General features: G+C 35.5%; 1 protein-coding gene across 1 annotated transcript in view; it reads right to left on the reverse strand.

Moving 5' to 3' along the window:
• Positions 1-770: 770 nt before the first annotated feature.
• The window catches only part of chrnb3a (cholinergic receptor nicotinic beta 3 subunit a), a 13,897-nt gene continuing 1,962 nt past the window's right edge, over positions 771-12,705 (reverse strand). Inside the window, exons 2-6 of the mRNA XM_016504552.1 lie at positions 10,140-10,291; positions 4,416-4,460; positions 4,232-4,341; positions 2,350-3,253; positions 771-981 (exon numbers count right to left, since the gene is read on the reverse strand). Of these exons, the coding sequence (XP_016360038.1) occupies positions 850-981; positions 2,350-3,253; positions 4,232-4,341; positions 4,416-4,460; positions 10,140-10,291 (1,343 nt within the window). The 3' untranslated portion in view covers positions 771-849. The remainder of the gene's footprint in view (positions 982-2,349; positions 3,254-4,231; positions 4,342-4,415; positions 4,461-10,139; positions 10,292-12,705) is intronic.

Consider the following 12,705-nt stretch of genomic DNA (forward strand, 5'->3'; position numbering starts at 1 on the left):
CAATTTGTGGAAGATTGTAGATACATATACATGCACTTTGTATTATGCATGGCCTCATCTGCATTACATTTACATATGTATCCTGTCATCCAAAGGCATGATACGACATGGTAATGCATTTAACAGTACTAAAAACTAGGAAAACAGATGAAGGGCTGTACAGTAAGCAACACCTGTCCCAATAAGAGAGATACTAGTATAATTGCTCATAATTACTATTTAAAATCTTCTCCATGTTATCATCGTCCAGAATAATAATCTGGATAGTTAAAAAATATATATTTACTGCATACAGATTGGATTTTTAATCTGGTGAATAGGTTTGTTACCTAGAGACCAGAATCATAAAATCTCACTGTAAAATATTACTTAAATGAACAATGACACAAGTTTTACCCACCCTAAATACATACATGAATGAATGAATGAATGAATGAATGAATGAATGAATGAATGAGACCAAGTGAAATGAGAGGCATAAAAGATGTGGTTACACCTTTTACATCACAGTAAAGACAAATTATTGAAGATCTTTAAAACCATGATCCCCTCCGAGAGATTACACAGATCCAAACAACCCCAACTTTATAAGCTGCCTCTTAGTTATGTGTTAAATGGGCAGAAAATTCCTGAACTTCATTTCAGCTGAGTTTTGCTTTTTTCAGTCTAACTACTGAGCACAGCATCTAGGGAGGAGAGCTAGGAGCTGAATTTGAGGAGGATTACAGATGTGGCTAGGTCAGAAAAGGACTTTTAGAAGGATTACTGTAATGTTGTGGGAACTACATATATTTCAAAGGGGTCATAAGAATGTTGTTGAGGGAAAAGGAGATTTGGTAGGCTGGTTTTTTAAGATGTGCTGAGGTACATCTGCAGAGCTGGGGTGAAGATGAGGATGGTGCCAAGCACAGAAACTGTAAGAAAGACCCAGAGGAAGATCCGGTCCAATACCTGAGCCACAAACTTCCAGTCCTGAACAACCTGAGAGACAGACAGATACAAATACACAGCTTGTCATTAAATAGCTTTTTCACCTTTCATAGACTACCTCGAACACCGAATTGTCCCAAACAATTAGCATTAGGGGGCTTTCACACAGTATATATTTTTGCCTTCATTTGCACTACTTTTTTTATTGCACAATTGCATCTTTGACCACTTTTCAATCTAAAAAAAAATTTTTTTTAAAGCTGTTTAATTTAATCCACATTTGAAACTTTTCATGGAAAGCAATACTTTTCTAAAACATTATTAAATTCTAATTTTACATTGTATTTCATTTTGTATTTTTAAAAGAGAATTTCCAAATTGGCTTTCTTTATCCTTGTGCCAAATGCTTTTCTTTATCTATTTGTCAATCAAGTTGAACCAATGCCATTAGACAGTTCACATGCATTTGGCAGCAGCCAATGAGCTTTCTGAATTTTAAGACATACCCCCTAAAACACATTACATTTTTAAAAAGGTGCTGTAGTTAAGAGAAAATCTTGCAGACACAGATGCATTTATGTAGTTAAATTTAATATTATGTTGATAAAGTATGGCTTCAGGCTAATATCTCCAACAACTTTTGCTTTTGCAGATGGCTATCGTGTCAAAACGGTGTGTCTTAGTGATGGGCGCTTTTGAAACACTGCTTCAGGACGCTTGGAAACCTTCATGAATCTTTTGTTTCGTATAAGTGGTTCGGTGCATGTATCAAACTCGCCAAGTCACGTGATTTAAGCAAATGAGTCTAGAAGTTAATAATACACTACACTAATTTCATTTAAAACTTAAATTGATTGACTGGAGTCATGTGGATTACTTGATGTCATGACTTGCGATTTGTGATGTTTTTATCAGCTGTTTGAACTCTCATTCTGACGGCACCCATTCACTGCAAGAGGGTCCATTGGTAAGCAAATGCTAAATTTGTGTTGTGATGAAGAAACAAATACATTTACATCTAGGATGGCCTGAGGGTGAGTACATTTTCAGCAATTTGGGTGAACTGTTTCTTTAATAGATCACAGTTTGAAGAAAACGATTCGAAACAGTGAACCATTTGCAAAGCAATTGGTTTAAATGACTCAGATTTGAAAGCTTGTGTCCTTAAATTACAGTTTAGAATTGTTTTATTAATATTTTATTGTTACATTTAAAATGGTAAACATAAGCTGAAAATAGAAATATTTATAAATTTTTCTATTGTTTTGTCAATTTGATTTATTTTTATTTTTGAATTCATAATTTGATAACTGACTGCTTCATAGTATTTTTACTACTCTTAGTCCCGTATAAATAGTGTCCTGAATGAACACATATTTACTCGGAAAGTTAATGCTGTGGGGGAAAAAGCCTAAACACCTCTCTGATGAAGTGTTCCTTCTTGATGTGTCTAGAAATGTAGTGCACTGAGTGAGCGGTTTTCTCCAACAGGGCAATCCAGGCCTGGTTCTCATCTTCCTTTAACCCCCCTCGTCCTCCTCCGGCACTCTTCTGTTGCCCTCTTTTCATCCCTCGTTTTAGCTCTGGGCTCCGCAGCTCGATGTCTGGGTACTGATAGCGATCAGTATGTCCCCTCATGCAGAGCAGTCTGGGTAATCTCTGGAGGAAAAGACTCTTAACCCACGGTGCCATGGGATGGTACGTGGCAGAAGAACGATGATGGACATTGATGACAAACACGGTCACGATGATCGAGAATGTGACGAAGATCATGATAAAAAGCAGATACTCTCCTATCAGAGGAATGACTTTAGAGGAAGATGGAATGATCTCTTCAATGACAAGAAGAAACACAGTGAGAGACACAAGGACGGAGGTGGAGAGCGAAAGCTTTTCTCCTTCATCCGAGGGGAGGTAGAAGACCAGAACCGTGAGAAACGACAGGCCGAGACATGGGATGATGAGAAAGAGTGTATAAAAGAGAGGAAGACGTTTCAGAATGAACGAATATGTGACGTAAGGATAGGAGTAAATGCCGTCACGCCGACTGCCCCTCTGGCCGGTGGCGTTGAGTATTTCCCATTCGCCATTGTCAAAGAAGTCTTTACGGTCTACATATGCGTCTAGCAGGGTCAGGTCCACCATAGTGCCATCGTACGTCCATGATCCAAACTTCATCGAGCAGTTCTGCCTGTCGAAGGGAAAAAAGGTGACATCCATGGTACAGGAGGATTTATAGCTGGCAGGAGGAGTCCACACGATGGTACCATTAAACCTTACAATGGCTTTGGTCATTAGAGAACCCTCGAATCGGCCATCAGCACTAGGAGAGATGGAGAGAGGGACACACAATATTAACAACTACATTTTTAATTTTTTTAATCAAATGAGAGTTGTGATTGCCCATGCCGGTGGAGACTGACTTTTCATATTCACCATACACGCTCAGATCTTTTGTCTCATAAAAACATGACTGGTAAGTTGAGAGACCACGTGTTAAATCAAAGGAAGTGAATATCAGCTGTTTTGTTGTTGTTGCTTACTTAAGGCAAGTCTAAATCTGTTTGAGTAGGCCTATGCAGGGCACAATGATATGAATATTTGGGAGATTAAATACAAAGTGTGTCATCTCAAGTGCACAAAAAAGAAACCAAGATACATTCACTTTACACAATGTAACAAAAATCAGTTTGACTTACAATTTTGATGGTTCTTCTGTGATTCTGTGGTGCTAATTATTATTGTATTATTTATTGTATTATTATTGTGGTGCTAATTATTACTGTATATTGAATTATTATTTGCACGTAGCATCAATATTTTGGTAAATATTTAGGTCAGAACTTCTATCATTAATTATGAAACGCTGGTTTAGTACAGATATATTTTGCTTTTGCAAGGATGGGCACATTCTAGAAGTTTCTGTAACATTCTGGAATTTTCTTATTCAAGTGCTTTCTGGAACATTCCAGAACATTGTTGGACAAAAATCATCCAGCGTACACTTCTGAAGTTTTGGGTGACTCAATTTTGCTAACTGTTTATGCTATACTGTTGTTGTTAGCTCAGTATTACGCATGTAGCATGTCATTTTTATGCATGTGTAATAACAGATTCGCTTATGTAAATTGTCAACATATTTTTTTAGCTTGCATGAGCACTGTTAATGATATACAAAAAAGTCATGTGATTTTCGTATATTCAGCATCTCAAACTTCATAAAGAAATTTCACAGTTTTATTTAATGCATGCCTGTCTGACATTAATACAGAAAATGTATGAAATGAATACAAAGACTTACTTCTCATAAAGGACAATGTCTGGTAGCCAGATAGTTTCTGAGGGCACCCTGATGGATGTGATTCCACCATAATCTTCTGGATTCCACCGAAGTTTATAGTCTGTCCACTCCTACACGAAAGGGACCAATCAGGAAAATATTTTGGGACATTCTTAAAAATGAAAGCAAAAGATCTTTGAGTTACCTGCCACAACCAGACATTTGTGGTCATTAGTTGATTCTTTTCATCCTGAGAAAAAAAAAATGAAGAAAATGCACAAATGCTAAAATTATTTTACTACATTATTTTACAATATTTCTCTCAAAGCCTCTAAAAATCTCTCACTGTTGACCTACTTGTGCCATACAGATGATTAACTCAACTGTGCTATTTATATATGCAGTTCAGTAGATAGTATTCTATGTCCTTTGTTTCATGAAATTGAAATTCAGACTCTGAATAGGAACCAATAGACTGAGACTTATCTGTTAAGGAATGGTGTGAAAATCAATTGCTCCCACAGTGTTCAGTGTTCCACCAGCCAGAAAATGCACACTGCCAAGTCATGACAACAAGGTGAGCACAATGTAGAGTTGATTACAGAATACGACCATTAGGTGGCTCTGCAGGACTACTATACATAGATTGTGTCTGAATCCCAAAACAACCGACTTGCTGCCTCGCTGCCCAGACTAAACTGGCTTCAAACAGGATTCCAACAAAGCATCACACTAATTATTTTGGTTATGTCTGAAGTTAGCTTTGACATAATCAAGCAAATTTAATGACTTTTAACAATGTATGTTTATAAAAAATGCAAAAGCCATAGAAGATGTCATTTTTTAATCTTTCAACAAACCACCGAACAACTTGCATAGATAGAATTGTAGGACATCATAGGTAGCTGCCTTCAATAATCAACCAGATGAAGGCATCTTATCAGGCAGGATGTTATGTGGATGTTAAACACAGGATTTGGACTGCTTTTGATTTCTAAAACTGCTTGCAATGGCAAAATTATCAACATCAAGCACTTCTATTAGCCTATAGAAGAAGGAAAGGTTTAAAGGGATAATTCACTCAAACATCTGTCAAATCTTTAGTGAATGATTACATTTACAAGTTGAGCACACATGAACTCCACCAAAAAGTTCAAGTGTAAAGGGAAATTCTGGATCTTCGTAAAGCCACGTCTTTCCGAGTTGTCAATTAAAGAATAATAACAGAAACTGGTTGGTACTGATCATAAAAGGTTTCAATGCTGATTGTAATATGGCAAGCCGTTTTGACCTTTATTCATTCTCAGGATATGAATTCTTGATATCAACAATTCAATTTTTACTAGTTAAAATGTTAATTCTTGATATCAGGAATTAGATTTCTACTAGTAACAATTGCTATTTTTGATATCAGCAATTACATTTCCACTAGTAACAATGTTAATCCTTGATATCAACAATTCAATTTTCACTAGTTAAAATGCTAATTCTTGATATTCATTTCTGATATCATGAATGTGATTGTTACTAGTAACAAAAGTCATTTTAGATATCTGAAATTACCCTCCCAATTGTTGATATCAGAAATACATTTTCAGATATCAGAAATGAACATCGCCACTAGTGACAATTAAATTGTTGATATCAAGAATTAAATTGTTGATATCAAGAACAGACATCTGTACTAGTAACCATGTGATTACTGATATCAAAAATAAAGGTTTTTACTAGTAAGAATTGTATTTCTGATATGTGAAATTGGAATTTCAACTAGTAAGAAATTAATTCTTGATATCAACAATTGATTTTGAATGGCAGCCTATGGTGACATTTAACTAGTGAAAATGTAATTGTTGATATCAAGAATTAACATTGTTACTAGTGGAAATGTAATTGCTGATATCAAAAATAGCAATTGTTACTAGTAGAAATCTAATTCCTGATATTAAAAAAAATTGAATTGTTGTTATCAAGAATTCATATCCTGAGAATGAATAAAAGTCAAAACGGCTTGCCATAGATGGTACAATTTAGTCCGTACATATTGTGTGTGCTTTTAACGCAGAATGGTGGTAATACTTCATGATAAAGCAATAAAGATAACATGACTTCATGCACGTCTTGTTGTAATTGGGTTTTAAATTCCAAACTTATAATTAGAAACGTCCTGAGAGGACTTGAACGCAGCAATATTATGAGAAACATGTTCTTGTGAAATTAGAGAAATTAGAGTGAGTTCATTATACTTTCATTATAATCACTGTACAAAGTTAATGTGAAAGCATTATGTAACTATCAGAACTTAAAACTCCCTCCCTAGTCCGAAAATACCATCTAATTAAAAAAAATGCCAAAAAGGCATGAAATCCAGTGCTAAATGTTGGAAATCTTAAGCATTAACCATATTTACACACCAGAGATGCCTATTCAGTGTCCCTTGCTCAGCCTAGTCGTGATATAGGAGGATAGTACAGACATAGTATATCATTTTTTCTTAAGCAGCTTAGGTTCCTGATCATTTCAGCCCAAATATAAAAGTTTGTGCAGCACATTTTAGCATGGATTGTTCTGTGAACATGTTACAGTGTAAAAGCAGGCATTGCTAAGAGGCTGTTATTGAAAGATGGGGCAGTTAAAAAAATAAAAAATAAAAAAGCTATTCTGGAGCTGACAAGCAACACATTTGTTTATTATTGTTTATTATTTTATTAATAAGTAAAACATGTATTTATTTATATTTTATATTTACAAAATGTCAACAAAAAATAAAAATAAAGACTGAGCTCCAGGAACAGTGTTTGTCTTTCTGTGGTTCCTATAACGTATGTAAAGGAAATTGATAATTCATAGATCAAAGATCAAACATTTACACATCATGTAGAGTTGTTAACCTCCCACTATTAAATAGAGACAGTCTGACTGCAAAATCAGGGGGAGGCGCCACATGCAAATACGTTCATACAGTAAGCCATAATTACTCACACACTTCCTGTACAGTGCATTACTTCATGATTTATGGGCTGTTGCAGGTCTGACTCAGACTGTGATGTGATTTAACTTGGGCAACTGACACTAGCTTAAAGAGATCACACAGAAGTGAAAATGTGATTATTTTTTATTGTTGTTTTTTTAATCATTTAAATTTTTTTATTATAGCTTTTATTCTTGCGATTATGTTTATAATTATTTTAATTCTCTTTTATGTAAAGCTTTTTGAATTACCATTGTGCATGAAATGTGCTATATAAATAAACTTGTTTTAAATAGGTTTTTTAAATAAACCAAGATTTTTAAATAAACCTTGCTGGTCCAAACCTGTGCCGCATCCAAAGAAATATTTGAAGAATCCTTCCGCAGCTCTTCCCATACAGTGACCAAAGGGCTAAGTCGGTTTTCTATGGCTAATTAACATAATTATTTATGTAATAATTATACAATTATTTCTGACAAAATTATTTGCAGCCACCCATTTTACAGAAATAGGGTTTGAAGAATAACGTTTTATGGCTAAAATATCGGAAATTCTTAACTCACGCTCATAGCTTTCATTAGAAGACATCCAGTTGCATACGGTCTAGCTGCAAAAGTTCAAATATTTCAATGCACCCAAACCAGAAATTTGATCTGAAAATTCCACATAAGCATATGGCTGGAGTGCCACACATTTTACACAAGATTTAAAATGCAAACATATTCCGTATCAATCTTTTTGTAAAGTTATTATGCCTTTTTATGTAAGAGAAGTATACTTTGTTACAATCAATTCAATATCTTTCTAAACAAACCATATTAAATATGTTATATTAAAGTGATAAAACTGAACATTCAATCATCATTTACTCTCCCTCACTTCATTCCAAACCTTTTTTTATTCTTCCACAGAAGAAATAAAGTCATGCCGGTTTGTAACAATATTTTGAAAAATCTTTTTTGTCCATACAGTGGATGTCAATGGTAACCAAACTCGTTGAGGGCGAGTAAATGATGACGGAATTTTTATTTTTGGGTGAACTCTCCCTTTAATACGATTCTATATTATTTTATATGTCATGTTGATTTATGAATATAATACAGAATAATACAAAAAAACTAACGGAAGCCTTGAAGGGTAATGCCTCACAATGCCTACAGTACATCTCAACATTCACATGCTAGCTGCTAGGCCACGGCTCTAACAATCAAAGTTATTTTTCATGAACTCAGTAATAGCTAATAAAGGAAAACGGTGGATGATGCCATACATATTTTAGGGTTGTCAGGTAAGCTTTGCAGTGCAGACGTTGTTGAGACTTCAGATTAATTACTCGTCAATGTAATAGTTACATTATATACTTTAATTACGTTTGACTATAGCCCAAACAATGTCTCCTGCTTTCCTTTTTAAAAATGGTTCTTCAGAACACAAATGATCATCTTCAAATTGGTGCATGACATGCATGACATGATAAAAGCGTGCCTAGTGCCTAATATCACACACACACACACACATGCATTTTCAATCAGGTTCTTGAAAGCTCAGCATCAGCAGGATCAATACAGTGGGTCACAAGTAAAGAGGAGGACAGAGAAGGAGAGAATTAATTAGACAGAGAGACTATAGGAAAGACAAAGTAGGTTGTCATGATGATGTGTTTGGGTAAATATAGTCTATAAAATATGATCTGAGTTGCCATTCTCATATCCTTCCTAGACTAATCAGTTCTGTTAAGAGAAGAGAGAAAACATGCTTGCCCTAAAGGGGTCATATGATGCGATTTCAATTTTTCCTTTCTCTTTGGAGTGTTACAAGCTCTTGGTGCATAAAGAAGATCTGTAAAGTTGCAAAGACTAAAGTCTCAAATCCAAAGAGATATTCTTTATAAAAGTTAAGAGTCAGCCACACCTACCTAAAACGGCTCATTCTAACATGCCCCCACATATCTACGTCGCTATGTGGGAAGATTTGCATAACGCCGCCCAAATGTTCACACAAAGAAAGAAGGCGTAACTTTTATTCTCGCTGTAGTTTTGTTGTTTCCGCCGCCATGTTGTGAAGACGCTGTGTGCTTCGTTGTGAAAGCAAAACTACTTTGTTTGGCCTTCCAAAAGAGGACGATATCTGCTTCAACATGCCTGGAGCTGATCTGTGCTGGAATAGTGAATAGGAAATACTACAACGTTGCGCTGTCGATTGCCGGATCGGCTTTCACCGTGGACGAAGCGGAGTCCAGCCCGGCCTTTAAAGTTGCGAACCTCTTCAGCATTGTGACATGTTTCTAAGTGAAACAGATTATTAAATGTGAAAAAATAGAGGAACACCATTCCAGAGGAAAAGAAAATTTTCAGATTTCGACTAAAGGTTTCAAAGACAAACTATTTTTTCTGTGGATTAACTCACCACACGATTTGACAAGTCACCTTTATTTACATAGTGCTTTATATAATACCGATGTTTTCAAAGCAGCTTCACGGTATTAGAGAAGGAAACCCAAATGCTGCTGTAAAGCAGCTCTAAAAAGTCAATAGTGTCATTATTCAGTTCCAATTCAGTTTAGTGTTGTTTTCATTTAATTAAGTGATAAGCAGCTCAACTGACTAGTAATGTGCATTAACAAATTACATAGTGTCAATTTTGATTTTATGTGGACTTTTGTGCAAGTGCATTTGGGTAATGGTGACTGTGCAACAAGAAGAGACAAACAATGTGCACATAAAATATATAATCTGGAACATCAAGAACTTTAGACATGCAGAGTTTTTTCAACCGCAAAGCAACTGACAGCTGTTTTTAAGTAGCTTCTGAAGAAGTCAGTAGCCTAGGGATTCACATACGTTTTTCTGCCCTGCCTCTTGCATGTTTGTTCCGTAAGGATGCATCATTGTTTGTGTGCTATTTGTTTAGGCATTTGGTGACTTTGTTGAAGATCAGATGTTGCAGTGCAAATCTCACCACATCCACCAGCTGCGAGATCTTCAGACCAAAGCGAACTGTAATCGTGTCGTTGGCGTGAAGGATAGGTCTCACCCACTTCTGATAGCCCCGAAAAAGATTCCTCAACAACGTGTCCTCCATCTCAGCCAGTGAGACAAACTCCTCAGGAGCTAGAGAGATTAAGGCTGGATTAATTTTAGAACAATTAAAAGGAACTAAAATGACATAAGAGCCTCAGGTGGCATGTGGTGATAAGGTAAAGCATAATCTAAAGCTACCATGCTGATTACCAGTATTGCATAGGCCTATACATACACATATCTGTCTGGTTATGTAGGAAGTAGGTCCACATTTGATTAGCCATCTAGAGAAATCACACATTAATTTCAGAAACACTCTCCCACGAGTGTTAGATGAGCACGGAGTCCTGAAGTGACAGCTGGCCCAGGCTCCTCAGAGCTCCTTCTGCTGACGCAACCATTGCTTTGACATGATGACCTCAGACAAGCACATTATACAGAGAGCATCAGGACAACAAGATTAGCCCACACACACACATCCACACTCGCATTAATGATTGCACACACACACACTGACTGAACTATGCATCATAGGAGTACCACAAAGAAAATGTATTAAAGAAATAGTATTTTTTTAAATAAATAGATGCAGTCAATATCTTAAAAAGTCTTGATTTAATTCATTTATTTAAATTAAATAGTGAATAATAAATTGCTAAATAATTTTAAATGCAACTTTTAAATAGGTCACCTAAATTGAAAATTCTGTCATTATTTATTCATGCCATTCTAAAACCATCAGACAAAGGTTTGTTCTTGTGCATGTAAAAATGCATGTGCATTTATAAATGTTTATATGTGAATTAAAACCTAAATTAAAATCTGTTCATCATTTAAAGTGATCATATCTCTTCAGATGACTTGAATTAAACTGCTCGTTTCATATGGATTGCTTTTATAATGTCTTTATGTACTTTTGGAAGCCTAAAAATATTGATTACGTAGACTTTCAATAGATATGTGAGAATTAAAAAAAATAACATTTGTGTTTAAAAGATGAATGAAAGTTTAATTTATTTTGAAACAATGAGAGTAAATAACAAAACAATAATTACAATTTTATGGTGAACTATCCCTTTAAATTGCATTTTCTAATTTCACTGTTCTTTATCTGTCTGCCAAATGCTTTTCTTATCGTAAAAATTGTACATGCTACCAAATGACTTTCTATTTAATAGTAAATAAATATGTCTGCACTATTTCAGACATGGGCATGTGACAACAAATATAAAATGGGCATTTACAAAAATAATCTGTTTTCTTAGAATATGTATTTCTGACTGGTAGAGATGCAGAATAATGCAATTTGAAAATTTACACTGTAATTCTCAGGATGAATATTGTTACTCAGAGTACGTCCAGAACATTCATGCATGCACTCACTGAGAGTTCATAATTCCATTATACAGTATAATTCATAATTCTATTTTAGGTGAATAGAATGCTAAATACACAATACAGCAACAAATATACTGTATATTTAATGTAGTATTATATTTATAATTTTTATAAACATAACATTTTTAAACATAATGTATATTTACGCCAACAGTTATATAATCTATTGGAAGCGTAACACATAATATTTCACAGGCCTGTTCATGAACAAGTAGAAAATGGACATTTAAAGAATAATAATAGGGTTCCATTAAATAAAAATTTAGTGTGTGCATTTGGAGGTTGGGGTTGTTCATAAATGTCTTCTGTAAGGTACCCTCCACCATTAGCGGCATAGCAATCTGTGCTCCACCACATTAATGACATTTTTACAGGATGTTACGCCCATCGTTGTTGAATGACCAGCACTGCTTCCTTACTCAGCGCAGTCTGTCATGCCCTGGCAAAAGGTTTCTCGGCCTGGCTTTGGGAAGCTGTTTTTCCTGCTCTGCACTGCAGGGCCGTGGGTCTTGCAACAGCAAGTATATGAAATGACATCATAAATAAAGACTGTGTGAAGGGCAAGCCATCTCTCCTGGGTTTACGATTCAACCAACCAGGGAGTGGACAAAGACGTGTAAATCAAAAGACAATAAAGGGAAGGAGGGTGTATGAGAGAGTGTGAAAAACAGACGGAGTGTTTTTGTGCATTCTGAAGCATGTACAAATCTATTTCAAGGTAACAGCAGGAGTTAGGGTTATGCGAGAGGTTGTTGCTTCTTCATTCATTGTGTTAATGAGTTCCTTTTCTCCTCAATAGAAGTGAGATTACTGTCAATTGCATCAGGATATTCAAAGCCACTTTAATGTACTCAAGCATGCTGCAATTCATAGGACCTTTCTACACAAAGAGTAAAAAAACTCACTATGACTAATGTTCTCAGTCAAAGGACATCTGCATTCATCTGTTGCTACGGTGTATTATATCGACTCTAGGTAAAATAACGTCTAGGTTACTTGTGTAACCCTCGTTCCCTGAAGGAGGGAACGGAGACGTTACGTCAGTCGTGACTGACGAATTGGGATCTCGCCCGAGAGCCCAATCACCTTCGAGTGTTAACTAAACA

This window comes from Sinocyclocheilus anshuiensis, unplaced genomic scaffold (genome assembly GCF_001515605.1).
Source record: "Sinocyclocheilus anshuiensis isolate Anshui unplaced genomic scaffold, SAMN03320099.WGS_v1.1 scaffold86, whole genome shotgun sequence".
Classification (NCBI taxonomy): Eukaryota; Metazoa; Chordata; class Actinopteri; order Cypriniformes; family Cyprinidae; genus Sinocyclocheilus; species Sinocyclocheilus anshuiensis.